The sequence below is a fragment of the Megalops cyprinoides genome, chromosome 1 (genome assembly GCF_013368585.1).
Source record: "Megalops cyprinoides isolate fMegCyp1 chromosome 1, fMegCyp1.pri, whole genome shotgun sequence".
NCBI lineage: Eukaryota > Metazoa > Chordata > Actinopteri > Elopiformes > Megalopidae > Megalops > Megalops cyprinoides.
This window is the reverse complement of record NC_050583.1, coordinates 16,394,150-16,411,453: the sequence shown is the minus strand read 5'-3', so window position 1 is coordinate 16,411,453 and position 17,304 is coordinate 16,394,150. Positions and strand designations below refer to the sequence as shown.

The 17,304-nt window shown below is 41.6% G+C and overlaps 2 protein-coding genes across 3 annotated transcripts in view; both read right to left on the bottom strand.

Moving 5' to 3' along the window:
- myh9a (myosin, heavy chain 9a, non-muscle) overlaps nt 1-3,113 on the bottom strand; it is a 30,429-nt gene extending 27,316 nt beyond the window's left edge. For both annotated transcript variants that reach the window (XM_036536452.1, XM_036536460.1), the window contains exon 1: nt 2,856-3,113. The gene's annotated coding sequence lies outside the window, so the exon portion shown is untranslated. The remainder of the gene's footprint in view (nt 1-2,855) is intronic.
- A 4,295-nt stretch (nt 3,114-7,408) lies between these two features.
- LOC118787614 (thioredoxin, mitochondrial-like) lies at nt 7,409-9,822 on the bottom strand. Its single transcript, XM_036543143.1, has 4 exons — nt 9,743-9,822; nt 8,471-8,736; nt 7,810-7,933; nt 7,409-7,612 (listed from the first exon to the last, which is right to left on the bottom strand). The coding sequence occupies exons 2-4, from the start codon at nt 8,734-8,736 to the stop codon at nt 7,499-7,501; spliced, it is 504 nt and encodes a 167-aa protein (XP_036399036.1). The 5' UTR covers nt 9,743-9,822; the 3' UTR covers nt 7,409-7,498.
- Nucleotides 9,823-17,304: the final 7,482 nt, after the last annotated feature.

Below are 17,304 nucleotides of genomic sequence, written 5' to 3'. Positions count from 1 at the left end.
GGTCATTTCACCAAATTTTGGACAAAGACTGTTTCTTTTTTTAAAACCATGACTGGTCAAGCCTGTTGGTGGCATGTTATTTTCTCTCCCTTCCTGAACCCAGTTCTTGGCTGTCATCCAAACCAGTGCGTTGTTTTTAGTACAGCCATTTTATCAGCAGCATCTTTTGCTACCAGTCTGGTAAGATTGTCCAAGCCAGATAAAATCATTTTTACCCCAGTTCTACAGCATGGCACGTCCCATCCAACATCACTTCTGGGCTTCAACCAGCTGCTAGATTTAAGCATGGCGCACCTGATGCGGCTGCCCCAGGTCTTCAGAACAGGGTAAAAGCCTAATCCACAGAGGGGAAACTCTGCTCCAGCCCCCGGTCCCACAGGGCCGAACTCAGTCTCAGTCAGGGTACAGTTAATTACTATAGCAAAGACTGGTGCACACAGCATAGCAGAGAGGACATAACAGCCTAGGGGACCTACTTGCTTTATGAATCAATAAACGCCTGAAAACAAACGTCAGTTACAGTCTTCCAAACAGAGACTGGGGTCTACTCTTCACATTTAAATACGAGTATGTATATGCACACAGGGCACGAGGGAGTTACGACGCAACTAAACCACTCAGTTTAACTTGCGCAGTCAAACACCTCTCATAGTTTCTAACAAAAATTCAACTATTTTAACGTAACCTTTCAGTAGAAAAAGACTTGAGAGAGACTACAACTTTCCCCACAATCTCTCCTTCCCAAAGTACAAGATGTTCTGTGTTGTGTGCTTGTACATAGAACCATGCAGTTTCCGTAAACCCTCTTAGCAAGAGCTTTACAGGGGCAGCATGACAAAGCCCATCTACTGTAGACAGACACCAGCTACTCCAAAGTGCTGTGCAAGCTCACCAATACAAACATGGACCAACATAATTGCATGTCAACACAGAAAATCATATGATCCTTGTATTCAAGTTATTTAAGTGCATTTAATTTCTCCACACTATAAATTCATTTATACTGCGCAAAAAAATCTGACTGAGTTGGGCCTTGTGGTGATAAGTGGATGTAATGCAGACATACATGTCAAACATGCTAATTTGCCCTCTGGCACTAACAGGGATTGTTCTGTGTAGCAGTAACTTTCACTGCCCTGAAGCGTAGATTACGTCACTCTAAATCAGGAGTCTTTCACCAGATTTTTCATTAAGTCAAATCAAACTACCCATTAGCTGCTTAGTACTGACAAAACATGCGAACAAAGGCATATTGCTGAATTTCTCTTTACCATCTTCAGTTCATTAATGATGAAAATGAGAAAGCGATTTTTTCCACAGGTTTTCTATGGCAGGCTACAATGCACCATCAAACCCACCACTCTGAGAGCAGGGTGTAGTCCCTACAGACAGCAGAGCAGAGGGAGGGACACAAATCAGAATATTCAGGAGCATACCTTTGGGGGGGAAAGGGACAATAAGCTGATGAGCATTTGGCTTTTGATAGAGCAACCTAGGCATCTTAAGTTGTCTTTGGGAGAAAAAAAAAGTATATCACTTGCTGATGTACAGTTGCAAGGAGACATATAAAATCAAGACAGCATGTTCAAACATAATGTGGTTAATTGTGTGTCCTGGAGGCTGATCACAATCAGGGCGTGTGCACATTCCCACCTGGCTACCTATTAAGGCAATGCAGAATTTGCTTAACGTCCAAAATGCCACCAACACCGCTGAGAATTACAACAATGGGCTACAGATGTTTGACGCTTAATGACTGTGTCTAAAGCAAAGGGAAACCTCATACTCGTGTAGATAATTTCAAAATGTGTTACAGAGAGTCAATGATAGCTTTGCCATTAAAGACTCTGCAGTGTGTGAGGAGTGCATTAGATGTATGATGAATAAAAGTGTTCCAGCACACATATGCACACAGACCACGCTGGACTTAAAATGAATGAACTGCGCAATGTTTCTTCACTCTGCCATTAGTTTGGAATAAAAAAAGCACTTAAATGGATCTGTAATTGTATCATATAACCTATATGAGCAGAGGCATCTAATGGGCTATATGGGCAGAACTGATTGTCAATATACAGTGACACATCAACTCTATTATCCCCATCTTAAGTTAGTGAAAAAATGTATATATTTCCTAGTATAAAATTACTTGTGTGCACACATTTTCGTGCACCGGTTTTTCAACCTGTCTGAGCAAAACCGCTAGCGGGGAGCTGAAACGTAGCAGCTGATGTCTGTGGGTCAGTGAAGATAGATAAGCGAGTGGACAGCATAGTTGATACAATAATCAGTGACGTATTGAAATGGGTGAAAAGCGGTGACGCGAAACACAGCACGTGTATACTCTTGCACTTAAAGTGAGAGCTTTGAGTTACATCTTAGAGCGTTTGGATGCATAGTTTGCTACACAGTATGAAACACTGAACGCTATTCTAACTGTTGTGTGTTCGTCTTTTCCCTTAATAAAAGGAAATGCTGTTTTTTCCATTCTGACTTTCATTCATTCGAAGCACTTCCTGTAACAAGTTCTCGCCCCTTGCGCCATCACTTTCAGATTCGACGCCAGATTTTTTAAACAAGAAAACACACTTAGCCGGGAGGCTAAATAAAACCTGCTTAGGCACCTGCGCACGCCAACATAAGTTGGCCTGCAACATACATTAAATGATTTAATTAGGTCCTTAAAGTGATAGTTAGCACCTCCTCTACCTTCAGCTGATGTTGAACGCTGAAGCCATTTCCGTCGTTCGTGATTCAACTACAAACAGAGATACAGGCGGACGGACAGGTAAGAAGTGAGAGACGGAGGAGACAGGTAACTTGGGGGGGGAAGAAAAAAAAAAAAAAAAACTTACCTAGTGTTCAGTTGCAGACGCTAATATGGGGCAGAATCAGCGGTCGGTCGGTGTCCGTGTTGCAACGAAATGCACTCCTTTTCCCAAGACTGCAGCCTCTGAAGGCGCTGAGATAAACTTCTGTCTGATCCTTTCCACCTTCTCTCAGCAACTATCCCTCTATCTCTCCTTCTTTTTTTCTTTTTCTCCCTCCCTCTCTTTTAAATTACGACCGGTCGCGTTCTGTCTGCCCGGGTGCGGTCTGGGAGGGAGTGGCTTATGGGAGTTTTGCGCTGCCTACTCTGGCCATTTACGGACAAGTAATTTCGGCAGTCTGTAGGTAGCGCCCAATGATAGAGGAAGTATGTAAATTTGAAATACATCAGCGAAAAAAAGAGGCGTAGGTGAGGTGGCGTTCGTCTTAATAAAGGGAGATTTTTTATGACCTTATAAGTAACACTGGAGGCAAGGGACGTCGTACAGGTTGTATCTGAGATAGCAAATAATATCTTGCAGCTGTGCGACATGCCTGCATTGATTTCGGCGTGCGGGGTTGCGAGAAGACAAAGATGTACAAGGACAAGAAAGACCTGGGGAGAGGGACTGCGAAGAAAGAAAGAAAGAGAAACCAGACGTATAAATGAAGAGAGTGTTAGTGCATGGAGGAATGCAAGACTGTGTCTATACCTGTCCACCCCGTGATTTTCCACTGGGGGAAAAGTGGGAGGGGGGTAATGAACAGGCATGTAGAGAGAGACAGAAGAGACCATAAACACAGCTAAGCATCTGGCCTCAGCTGGTACTTTGCCTTTAAAGAATGATATATTCAAGGCAGAAGGGGGGGGGGGGGGGGGCGCATAAAGAGAAAATTAAACAGCTGAAAGAATTTGATTGCTCTGACCCCTGATTTCACTCCCTGCCTCTTTCTGTCTATCTCTCTGTCACCCTTTTCACACAGGGGGTGATGCTGTTTATATACCACCCTCTGAGCGGCCGAATTTGAAACAGATGACATGTCTATGTCTAGGTACACAACAGGCACACACAGGCAATATTATGACCACACAAAATGTCTTGCACCTTGTTTTTATGTTGTTCCTGTGATGTCTTTCACTCCATTTACTGAATTGGTTTTAGATCTTATGTTATTTTACTGTAAGAAAAACCATATTGACTTTGGCATATCAATTATTATTCATCATGTGCCAGCCTAATGTGTGACTATAAAAGGTATTTCCCTTTCTGAGTTGTTTGGGCAACAAGAGGGGGTTAAAGGTCACCACCCATTGTCTGAGCTGTACCAGATGCTGGGAGAGGACAGAGAGAGAAGTAGGAGGTTCTTAGTGGTGTTTGCTAAAATTCTGCTCAGTTCCCCTTTTTGCTGTCTTGCAGACATAGTATAAGGGCATGGCTGACCACAAATCAACCCAGAAAAGGAGAAAGTATTCAAGAGGAGATAAGCGACAAAATATGGACGCACTAAAAACCTCTGTCATTCTTTTGTAATGCTAACAGGTTTGGTGTGTGACCATGACTGTGAAATCACTATCCCACCATTCTATTAGTAGACGGGGTGAAACATTGGAGAAACAATGTGCATTTAACAATAGTTTGTGCTTGTATTCATACTTATTTATTTTGTAACAATGGGGCTATATCCTGGTGTGGAATACCTAACACCACTATTAGGAAATACATGCAGAGACACAAACACATAAACACAAGGTTCAACACCACACACACTTTCCTTCTCTGTCTTCAGGCATTCAACATATATCTCCAAATCCCATTCATAAGCAGTTTATTTATGTTCTTTTTGTCATCAGTGCAAAATGTTGTACATCATATATCCTGTATTGATATATGACACATCTATGATTCCAAAAGGTCCATACAACAGTTCCACCAACAATGTTAAAAATGTGATAACGAGTACAGAGCATGACACAGTGTGCCTTCCAAATTTCTTTCCTACCCCCCCTCAGTCCCAGTCCCAGCTTTCCTATTTCTCAGTAATCAGTACACAGGAAGGACTTTCAAAATTCAGGAATGCTGCAGAGGAACAGAGGGAGTTGCCTGTCCAGTTCTCACTCTTTCCCTCATAAGGATGAACTTCAACACCAAAAAAAAGCAAATTCAGTGATTAATAATCGGTGATATAAAAATGTCAGTGATAGTCTGATACATGTCCATGACTGAACATGTTTCAAGTAATATTCCTTGAAAGATATGAACATGAATATAGCTACATAAATAGGCCTTACTCTTATTTTTCAGGTAACTTTTAAAGTATTTGGGTATCTGAAAAGATTTCCCAAAACAAACAGAAAGTTAATATTAACAGTCAATACTATAGGTTAATATTAACAGCCAGAGAAAGAATGAAATAAGGAATTTTGCAACAATTTCTTACTTGTTCAACAGTGACTGGCTTCCCTTGCCTTTTCTTCCTTATATGGTATCAGATTGTATGAGTAAGTGAGTGAGAGAGAGAGAGAGGAAGAAAGAGGTGGGGTCAACTGTTCTAGCGGAAGAGGCATACAGCTCCATTGTCAGCCTCTCTATTACTCCATCTCTTTACCCCCTCTCTCTGTCTCTCATCTAAAAAGATGAGCAGATAAAGTGAAAAAGAAAGGGAGGCTGGTTGAAGGTAAAACATACCTGTTGCTACAAGCCTAAGTCCTGTTGAAGAAGCAGGGGAGACAGCAACAGATGGTGGTGATGCTTCTGTCAATATAGGTCTTTATACCGGAAGTGCACTGAATACCAAATTATAATTTTGTGATTTTAATCTTGGTATTTTCTTGTTCATGTAAGAAAGCCAATTAACTCCCTTGCTTTGATGAACATCATTGATACAAAATGGAATTATTTGAGTCTAACACTAGAGTTGATGGTCATCACAGCCAAAAAGTTAATAGATATGAGAGTTGAGTCTGACACTAGTGTTGGCAAAAACCTTCCTGTGTACATAATACCTCTGGAATTTTCTTTTGTAATACAGCACTCCAGCATGCCTTGCTTCCATTTTCTGTTAAAAGTTTTATCTTTCACTATCCACTGCTTGGGGCATTCTTTGTAACCATCACATCACAAAAACGAGGTAACACCAGACACAGGCTGTTTCAACATAGGAACAACAAAAATACCAGAATGGTTAAACTCCCCATAATGACATACAGTTAATACCAAGGCCCCAGTGAGTAAACGCCAGCTTGCGGTATGAGTTTGTGTCATCAGGCTCCTGCACGAACAGGGACGTGCATTCTGAAGTAGTCACTTACTCGGCAAAGTAGACAAGTAAGAGTGATCATAGAGATATTCGGATTGCATTGAGGCTTCCACTTGTAGATTTAAGAGGCTTTGGAAATATCAGAGAGCAGGTCAGGTCGAGTCTGTACAGCGATTTGCAAAACTGAAATAACAGAGAGAGAGAGAGAGAGAGAGAAAGAGAGAGAGGGCAGCACAGTGGGGGAGCAGCAGTCAGAGAGGGAGGGCTATGTTGAGGTGTTCTCTGAAGCGTGTGCGTGGGCATGTTTCAGCGCATCCTGCTTGCTAAGGAGAGGGAGGAATGGTAAACGCATGAGTCACTCTGGGGCTTTTAGAGCGGGTGAGGGTAGAGAATAAGTGAGGTCTCACTTATTGCTGATTAGGGACTCTGAAAACAACTCTAAAACAATGTAGCAGGTAGCTCCTTTCCTCCTCAGTCCTTCTATTTGTATTTCCTTCATTTCAAATTCTGTTCTTCAGTTAATGTTGATTTAATTACCATATTTATGTCTTGTCTGTACACTTTCACCCTGCATAATGTTTTTGTATAGTGTGTGTATCAGCATACCAGAGACACTGCCTCCTCACTCCTCCCTTCAAATATACAAGCACCAATGCAGAGTAAACCTCTCAGGGTCATTTCTTATAAATTCAAATTTATTAGGCATTTTTATTAAAATACATTCTAAGACTGCAGCATTTACCATGTCGCAAATCTCATAATTATAAGATACAGACAAAGAAAGAAATACACACTGAATGATAGACGATCCGCATTCACATTATTATTAACTGTCACTAATCATAGGAGTATTGAGCAAATATTGGTCTTCTGTTGCCACTGCACTATGATTCTGCTCTGTAGCCAGGATGGAAAATGGCTGCCCTCATGTGGAAAAAACTGGAACTGCAGAAAACAAGACCTATAAAAATACTGTATTGTGGCTCTCATGTCCTACTACAAGCCACTCCAATAAAATTCACAACAGTCTGGTATATTACAGTAGAGTGGAATATGAGGCCATATTCCACAATGGTCTAAAGTAACATACTACAGTACAGTTTCTCAGGCTCTTCTACCAGCGCCAGAAGGCTACAGTACTCCACCAGTGTATCATACTGTAGCAGCCTTTAACATCGCAGGTATCATCTTACATTCAGAGAGACAGAAAATACCTCTCACTCACACTGATACACTTAGGCACACATCCTTAGACATGCTCAGACAGTTGAAGGTGAGAACTGAATGTGTGAATGTGTGGAAAGGGGTATACAGACTCAGCAGCCATTTTAGCATCGAGAGCCAGGATCAGTCAAGGACCAATGGGAACAGAAGGATAAGGGAAAGGGGGATGGGTAGTATATTGGGACAGGTGGAGAACATGTCAGGTTCACTATCCAATGAGCTTGCCAACAAAAGAGTCCAGCTGGTCTTCATCTTTGATCCCAACAAACTGGTCAATGACATGACCATCCCGCATGGCAATCACTGTGGGTACTGCCGACACCTGGAGGAAGGGGTATGACTACTGATTTATTACGATCAATAAATGAACAATCACCATCACAGGCATTTTATTTGGACAGCTGAGTTGGAAAAAAAAAGAGATCTGGGAGATGTAAACATTACATAGAGTACAGCATATAAACATTAATAATGATGCAAATATTAACAAAAATCCAAACAAAATTTACTGTCTCTCACCCCATACTCAATGGCCAGGTCAGTGTGATCATCAATGTCTACTTTGGCCATAGCAACACGGCCCTGCTGTTTGGCAACTGCCTTCTCCAGCCGTGGTCCCAGGATTTTGCAGGGTCCACACCACCTTAAAACATTAACATGGAGTTCAGTTAAAACACATTTTTGAAACATTATTGAAAAACATGTTAATATCAGTATATTCACATCGGTGTTGTATAACATTTACATTTATTCATTTGGCAGGCGCTTTTATCCAAAGTGAATGATGTAAACACATTCATTACTGCCAACACTACACAAAAAGTGTACAGTGTAGATAGGGTATTCACACATCACACACAAAGGCTTGGTGAAAAATACAATGTTAATGTTTTACATTACAGGAATGTCACCCAGAAACTAAAGATAAAATTAAGACCAAAAGAACCAAACCAATAAATAAAACGTATATGAACTTTGCACTTCTTGGATGTGACACAGTGACTGAATTATATCCCATAATGCAATTTAAGATGTAAATATTCACCTACTCATACATATAAAAACATTTATGGAATAAACCGTAGGCTTCTTATCTATACTAAGGTACAGTTCTTTTGGTTAGATCAAACATACTGAATCACACTATGATTTCCACTAAAATAAAAAATCTGACACTCACTGAGCATGGAAGTCCACCAGCACAGGCAGGCTGCTGTTGATGACTCTCTCTGTGAAATCTTCTGTGTCTTGCACATTGAAGCAAACACGATAGTGGGGCGTCAGAGACAGGGGGCGGGACAGGGTCAGCAAAGGAGACCTGGGCTGCTGGGTAGGTGTGCAGCGATGAACGGAAGCAGGGGAGAAGCGGGATGCAGGAGGGGGCGAGCAGCGAACGTCTTTCACAGAACGGGTCCAAACCCTGCGGGCCAACTGTCTGTAAGCCATCTGGAAAGGACAGGGGAAGAGATAGTCACTTAACGAAAACACTTGACAATCAATGTCATGTGTGTTGTCCCCTACTGCTGTCACAAATTCTAACACGAGGAATTTAGTAAGCCAAGCACAACTGCAGGAAAATATATATTTCTAAAAAAAAAAAAAAAATGTGGCAAGCCAATTTGTCTATTATTCAGTTGCTCTTCTCTTTTGTTGTGGCCAAAATTTCTGAATACGTTATGTTGTTGTTTGATAAAAATGTCAACGCTCAATGGAGTACATTTTGCTTGAGATGTAAAGGCTGAATTTTTTTTCGTTGTATTCATGTCAATTTCATTCAACACAAGAGCGCAGACGCTGTTGTTTAGTACAAATTTAGTACAAATCCAATTATAACAAATGACTTGGAAACTAGCGAACATATGCAATATACGTAATATGCGTAATATATAACGTAAGCCGTAAACACGTTTTCGTGTTTTTTTTTTCAGTTGTCTCTTATATTTTTAAATTATACAGCTGTCCCAACGTGGCAATTAGCTAGCATACCTATGTCAACCACCACAAAAATTTTCTAGCCAGCTGTAAGTACGACGCGTGAATCTTGTTCACGTATTAATACTTGCAATTCCCCCGAAAATCCTAAAATGACCCCTACTCATCTCCTGAAACATTCCGTTCCACAAATAAAATAAACAAAACAAAACAAAACAAAACAAAAATAAAAAAAATTCAGACCCAGTACCTTGAATCGCTCGCCACTATTTAATTAGCAAGCAAATAAGACACATGTTGAATAACGTTAGCCACTACGCTCGGATTTTTTCCCCCAATAACCTCTATACTAGCTAGCCGGCTAGCTGTATGACTTTGTCCCGCCTCTATTCACACGTCGTTCCTCTGTACTGCACGGTAAACCACTTACATCACCCGAGAACTTTTGTAGGGCTTGTTTATGTCAGCCTCACCGGAGAATTAACTTAAGCAAGGCATTATATAGACTGTCGATCCTTACCGTGTTGTGCGCTGACAGTCGTAATTTGTCGCCAACTGACCGGTGGTGTTCCCCGGACTACTTTTTGTGAAGTACTTCCGTCTGTTACGCAATTTAAACCATAGAATGAATAATATGCTGCAGTGGCTGTCTAATGTGCCACTGACGTTTCGTTGGCGCCTATTCCTGTACAAGTGGGAGAACTGCACCTCAGACTCACTGTGATGACTTCAGCTGATTTGAGTTAATGAAAAACCTTCCCTGCCCAGACAATTTATATTTGTAGCTAGTTATTTTGGTTGATCTTATGTTAATTTGCGATCTTGAGATTAATGAAAGTTTAAGTTAAAGTGGTAACCTTGAATGGTGGCTTGAATTATGCTCACACTCACTCAGTCTATGAGTGTTGTTGGCCTTGTCTGACACTGTTGCTCATTTAACCTGAATGGATACACTTCTGTTCTGTTGTGCTGGAAGTCGCTCTGGATAAGAGCGTCTGCTAAATCCATGTAAAGTAAGGTAATGAAAGTATTTCTCAGTTGTTATGTATAGTTACAGTCGTTGGTTTATAATGAATAGGTACCTATAAACAGAGGTCTCGTCATTGGATGTTTTGAATAAACAGCTGCTACAGAGAGCATTTCAGCTAGGTGTTTAAGATTACAAACTCATTTGCAGGGGTGACTCATGCTTATGCTGTGCTAAGCACAACTGGCAACACCTTTATCCTAAAATTTAAATTTAAATTCCATTCTAAAACCAGTGCACTCTTTTCACATGCCTGTCCTGGGTGTGTCGTTCCAGGGTTTTTCCAGAGGATGACATCACACACAGGGAAGCACTGAGGAGGTTGCTGACACATGCAGACTTGCGTGTAGGCATGCTCATTTTTTTGATCCACTTGAGTTTCAATAAACAGTTGCGCTATGTGATATTTCACTGTCAACTCTCATCCTCACAGTGAGCTGTACCCCACATGAGGCCCCAACACAGAAATTATAGGACCATCCAAGTTTTCCCTCAGATTATACTGTTGTATTTTTGTATGCGTGGTATGTTTGGCACAGATAATTCAGAGGCTGAAGCTGGGCGAATGTAAAGGGGAAAACCATACATCAGGTAAGGCAGGCTGAAACTGAAATTATGGCCTCTACTGTTTGCCTTCAGAACATCAATCTTGTACTTATGACAAATGGTAAAATGAGAATTCTTTTGTTAACATACACAGGGAGGGATTCTCTCAATATTGCACATATACTGTCTGTGATGCCTTCATAAGACTCATTATCATTTCTTGTAATATGCAAGAAAATTGAACATGCTGAGTATGGCCCGGTTAGATGTAGATTTTATGAGGGTTCTGTGTTAATCACCACAAGGATGAAATTCCTGGGGCACTGTTGGAGGGCTTAGTTACCCTGACAGTAAATCGTGTGGGACTGTAGCTATGACCTTTGAGAAGATAGATGAAGAGATGGGTACAAAGACTGTAGACAGAAATGAGACATTGTAGGTGAGGGCAGAGATGTATTGGAAGAGTGTATTGGAGAGATAATGGAAGGGTGTTGTGGAAGTTTGTGAGATTCAAGAGAGACTCTTCCAGCCATCACAGTACATACGTTGAACATGTTCCTGCTACTCCTTACCTAATAAAATATAGAATTAATTTAATATAATTAATATTTCAGTATTCAGGGATACATCAATGTTTTAGTTAAAGTAACACTGCCTTAGAACTTCAAGGGCAGCCATTACTGGGGTGGATCATTCTAATGCTGCACAGACTTCACCAGCAGAGGGAGCACTTTCTATATATGATATTAGTGCAGTCAGTTGATGTCTAGCACAGTGGTGTGCTCTGTCTCTTTGAGGGTAGGCTTGGTGTCTGAGGCAGTGGTTATGTGGCTCAGTGTTGCTCACAGCTTGTTTTGGAGATTTTTTAGAGTTTGGATGTTGATGTTTCAATTGATCATTTTTGGAACAGAATTTATACCCCCACACACCCAAAAAGAGAAGAAAAATATAACACCGGAAATTGTCTGGGTTTTTGGGATTTTTGCGGGGTCCCCGTGGACAGGGGGGCAAGGCGAAGAAAAAGGGTGTTCTGTTTCCTGAGGTACACACCGTCCCACAATGTGAGAGCAGCAGAAGGTGTGCAGAAAAAAAGAGTGGTGGTGGTGGGCCTGTCAGTCAACCCAAAGTCATTAGGGTGTTTACAGTGGCTGAGCGTAGAACCCAGATTGCTGACCTGCGCCTCTAGCATCTGGAAGCTGCAAGAAACAGGTACATACAATCTGTTGGACCTTAGTGAGGAACTCAACGGGTGCAGAGCACCACCATTTCCGCAGCAAGGCTCCTTATCACTAACTGCATTACCAAAACATGACATCCTTTTTACCTTCATCTCTTTCTTATGCTCCTCCACATTTATTTCTCTTTCATGCGTTGTTGTTCTTGTTTGTTCTGTCATGGTTTTAATCATTCTAACAGGAAAGTGACATTTGATTTTATGCATTTATCCATTATGCATTCCTTGACAAGTGCACCATCAGTATTGGGTATTGAATCGGATGTGTGGCATTACCCAATGTGTGGCAACCCCCTAAATGTGCATTAGGAGCTCCAGACATTGTATTTTTTCAGCTTCAGTCATTAACAGACAAATCAGGTGTTACATATGAAGGTAGGAATTAAACAGAGCCCAGGGGTGTTTTCTTATTATTTAGGGTGCTTTTTTTTTACTTTCACCTGAGCTTTGCAAGGTCATAGCACAAAGAGGATTTTTTGTTTTCCCCCCAAAATAAATCACTGTCCATTCAGATTTTTGGCCGGCCCAGAAACCCTGCCCATTCTTCAAGCAAAATCTGAGGGCAACTGCCAATGAAATGCATGCACTTGGCATGGAATATTCTGTGTGCCGTGCATGCAAACTGCCTGTGGGCCTGTGTGAATGTGCGTGTGCAACAGGCTGCTAATGACCTTCCCACTTTGCCCCTGCACCACACTGCATGCCCACTCATTCCATCACCCGCAGCACCCCCACCAGCCCGTGTGTCTCTGTTTGGGAAGTCAATACTGGAGTTCCTGTTCTAGGTTATAAATAACTGTGGGACTCGAATTCCTCGCTCCCTCTCTTTTTCCTCCCGACCACTCTCACAGTCTCTCTCTGGATGTTTTTCTTTCGCTTTTCTCTTCTGCTGCGGAACAGGCTGTACTGTCCCTCTCTGCCCCTTCTCTCTGTGCCATGTCTTTCAGCACGTCAATTTTGATGATTTAGTAAATCGCCGTACGGTAACGAGCGTCCCTGTCATATCGACGCTCTGCTGTGTTGGTTCGTCTCCTACAGCTGATTGTGGATTAAGGTGTGTTCGTATAATGCAGTGGTGTGCGTGTGTCACAATGTGTTTGCGTGAAAGCTCGTGAGTGTTAGTGTGTGAGATTGTGTTACAGCCCAGAAGGGTACAGACTGTCAGCGCCTCAGAGGTGCGGTTCAGCAGATGTGGTGACAACTCACTCCTCCCCCTGAACAAATAAACACTTAGCCACTTAACACCTGTTCTTCTCTCCACTTCTCTCAGTGCCCTCCTCTTGCCAGCCCACTCTTTGCTCTTGTTATTTATATTACAGACCAGTTTTGTTTTGTCCAGTGTGGTTGGCACTAACTTTAAGACTGGGCTGCCCATGACGGAAGTCGTTGTCACATTAATTACCACAAGGTGATCCAATCGTCAGCTTGTTTCTCTCGTTGCTGTTGAATAGTATTGCATTCAATGTTTTAGCCTCTTCCAAACTCTCTGGGAAACTTCTCACAGAACCAGGTGCCCTTGGAGTCCCGCCCCTTCTGTCAAGATCACAGCTGACACCATCAGTCTGACTGTGGCCTGGACAAATAGTGTCACTTTAATGAATTCATTCAATTGCATTTAATGTGATCACTCAACTTTAAAGTGTGTTAACTGAGTGAATTAAAATGTAGTTAAACTTCAATAAGCCCTCTGTGGTAAAAGAATGGAGAAGTGAGTGGTTAACCTCACCAACAGATGCAGCAAAGAGGTGTTTTTACTTGCCTAACAGTGGTGTATGATCTATCTGTACTAGTCTCCAAACAGAAATACTCATTTCTAAACTTTGATGAATTGTCTAAACCAATGTTTGGTAGATTCTCAGCTTTTTGGTGGGAGAGAGGTGAAAAAATGCAGGTTTTCTTGTTAAAGATAGACTTCATCATTCCAATACTTATTATAAAGATGCTTTATCCTGATTAATTGCCTTTTCATGGGGAATGTTGACCCAAAGGAGGGATGTCCTTGCCTGGACTGCTTGTATCTCCCTTTGAAACAAAAAATGCTGAGAGCGTGGGTGATAAAACGGGGTCAAGGGTCAAGGCCACGTGCTTGGCAATTTTCTAAAGAAAAGTTGACATAATCCCTGTTTTTCTCACAGACTGAAAATGATTCATCTTTTCTTTCACCTCAGCAATGTGTATCACCACCGCACAGTTCACCACGCATCAGTTTTTAATCATCTCATAGCAGCCAGTTCTTTGATTTGATGTGGGTGCAGCAGAATATGGGGTGGAGAAACACTGACACAGACCTACCAAAATAAAAGTTCCATTTATTGAATGCCAAACCTGTCAGTTTGTTGCAAACAGACAATTTCTGTTTCTGTTTAAACACTGCATTAATTCATGTTTCCATCAACATCGGGACACGCACGCACAAGCATAGCTGCAGTCCCTTTCACCCCTCTCACCATTCCCATCTCTTTAGCTCTCTCTCTGTCTGTCCCTTCTCTCTGTGTCTGTCTATGTGACTGGGAATTATGTTCACTGAAGTTCTAAAAACAGAAAATAACGTCACAAAATTACAAGTTGATGTTTTCTGTTAAAGTTTATGGGAGGTTACAAGGGGTGTAAAAGACGTCATAGTCCAATTTGGCTGCCATACCTTATCCTGGCTGTGTGTGTATGTGTGTGTGTCTGTGTGTGTGTAGTGTGCATGTGTTTTGTGTATGAGCATCAGTCCAACTATATGATTGTTTGTATGTGTGGTGCTGGGTGTGTCAAACTGGGAATGGTCTAAACTGGGAACATTGTGTCCACCAATGAATCACAGTTTCCATCCCAATGGGTTTTCAAAAACAACAATAATGTGTGATGATCACTGTTTTTTCCAGTCACTAACTCACTGTAATGTCATTCACAGTCCTGAAGGATCATTCAGGAAAATGAAATATTTCCAATCACTCGGTGCTACCTTTTCACCATAGCAAATGTTACCTATTGACAGTCTCTTAGTTAGAAATAGTGAGAGCAATTAAGGTGTTCAGGGTGTCAGACCTGAGAGACAACAGAGCAAAGGAGATGTGATATCAGCATTCACATCTGTGGTACCAGAAGCTGTAATACCAGTATGTACATACACCTGTACATGAAGTAAAAGAGGATGTTTTATGTCTTAGGTCAATGAGGACATTACATAATTATGTGCACATCTCCATTGTGTAATTCACTGTACTGCAGCAATTGGCCCCTTATAACACTGCACAACTTTGATCAGCCAGGACATGTGTGTGCATGCATGTATATGTATGTGTCTGTCTGTAACTGTGTGTATGTGTGTGTATTTGTGTGTATATGTATATGTGTGCATGTGTAGCTGTGTGTGTGCATGCTGGAGGACAATCTGATTGCAATCAGATGTTGAGCATTCAGAGCAGTGCCTGACAAACTTGGGACAGTGTCAGTTACCACCACAGCACACCTGTTTGGGAGCGCGCTGAAGGACGTGCCGGATCGTCTGTGGTTTTCCTTCCGCTGTGTTCACACTTCTTAAAATGCCACCAGAAAGTTTTAGTTGGTGTGGTTATGAATGTTCCTGCCGTCTTGTCCCAAGAACACCCTGCCCTTACCCAGGTCACGGAGGCAGCCCGTGAAGACGTTGCAGCCAGGACCTGTCAGGGGCGTATCCACCACACAAGATGTTTCCCAGACTTATGGCAGGGAGAGGTGTTGTTGAAATTTTGTGCCCAGACAGGAATGAAAATAATGGGGAGTAGAATTCAAATAACAGTTTATTGTTAAATTTTGTTTTAATGAAGGATTTATTTTGTAGTTAATGGCTGGTAATACTAGCTGTTAGTTTGACCTAAACTTTTGGAACAGACAGACATTTGAAGTTTAGACAGACTGTTTTGAAGTGACTTTTCTATTGAATGTATTTTCGTTTTAAACATATTTTTTACATTTACATTTTGCAAACTGTAAGATAACTTTGTGTTTTGTTTATTTTATAATGAATACAACTGTAGGTATGTCAGGTGCTCAGAATCCACCATGGACGTCCATCAATATTTAGAAATGTGTACATTACAATTTGTCAATTTGACAGTGTATGCAGAAGAATGTGCAGTGCAGTGTGTGTGTGTGTGTGTGTGTGTGCGTGTGTGCATATGTCTGTGTGTGCATGTGTAGCTGTGTGTGTGTATGTATGTGTGTGCATGCATGTATATGTATGTGTCTGTCTGTAACTGTGTGTATGTGTGTATATGTATATGTGTGCATGTGTAGCTTTGTGTGTGTATGCATGTGTATGTATGTGTGTGTAGCTGTGTGTGTGCATGCTGGAGGACCAGACTCTTCTCACCTAAACACTTACTGCAAATTCCATGCATTCTTCCATCAATGAAGGTCTGTCTGAGAGAGGTGTGGTGAGCGCAGAAGCAAGGGAGAGAACTAGAAAAGAGAGGGTGAGAGGGAAACCAGAAACCAGAGAAAGTGAGAGGAATGCATGTTGTGGAGGGAAGGTAACGTAAAGAACATTCGAGGATGGATATGTGGCGGGGAGAAAGTGAGGAGACCGGGAAGGAAGGAGGAGTGGCAGGAGAAGAAGCAAAGAGGTGAGGAAATAACATCAGCAGGTAAGAGCACAGGTGAAGACCACCAATGTTCAAACTGAACTTAAAGCCAATGAATGTGGCCAGTTAAAGAATTCTCTCTGAATCCGTCGTAAACCAAATGTTTTGCTTTTTCACAGATTAACAATTTTAAGGAGTTTGTAGATCACTGTTATCATTTCTGTTTTCACTCAATAGTGAGTGCATTAGTGTAAGTCTATGCGCCTATGAATATGTGCATTTCATCGCTCTTTCTGTTAGTATTTTCATAAAGAAGGAGAGGAAATTCTTAGCTCTCTCTGCAGCAGTTCCAGTATTAACGCAGCACACACCAACCAGCTGAGTATATTTATCTTGGTGTTCACAGAGCAGCGGGTGAAAGGAGGAATTCGTGTGAATACAACTTTAAAGCATCAATAATATTTTTATTCAAACATAAATAAATAAACACCAAAGCCTAGACCTCTATGGAATGTGGTAATTCTAAAATTTTATGAATGACTGCATTCATCCTCGCTCACGCCCCCAGACCAGGTTTCCGCTCTGGAGTTCTAAACCCCGCCTATCTCCACCCTTTTGGAATGTGTTGGCCAGCTGCCCGAATGTTAATTGGCTGGACTCCGTGCAAGTAGGCGGAGCTGAAATGAACAGCACGAGGGTAGTATAAAGCACGGCTACAAGTTTAT

Excerpts from the sequence above, each read along its gene's own strand:
- LOC118787614 (XM_036543143.1), bottom strand. The coding sequence starts at position 8,736 with ATGGCTTACAGACAGTTGGCCCGCAGGGTTTGGACCCGTTCTGTGAAA. Across the intron at positions 7,934-8,470 it reads CTGGTGGACTTCCATGCTCA|GTGGTGTGGACCCTGCAAAA; the intron begins GTGAGTGTCAGA and ends TAATGTTTTAAG. Across the intron at positions 7,613-7,809 it reads ACCTGGCCATTGAGTATGGG|GTGTCGGCAGTACCCACAGT; the intron begins GTGAGAGACAGT and ends CCCTTCCTCCAG.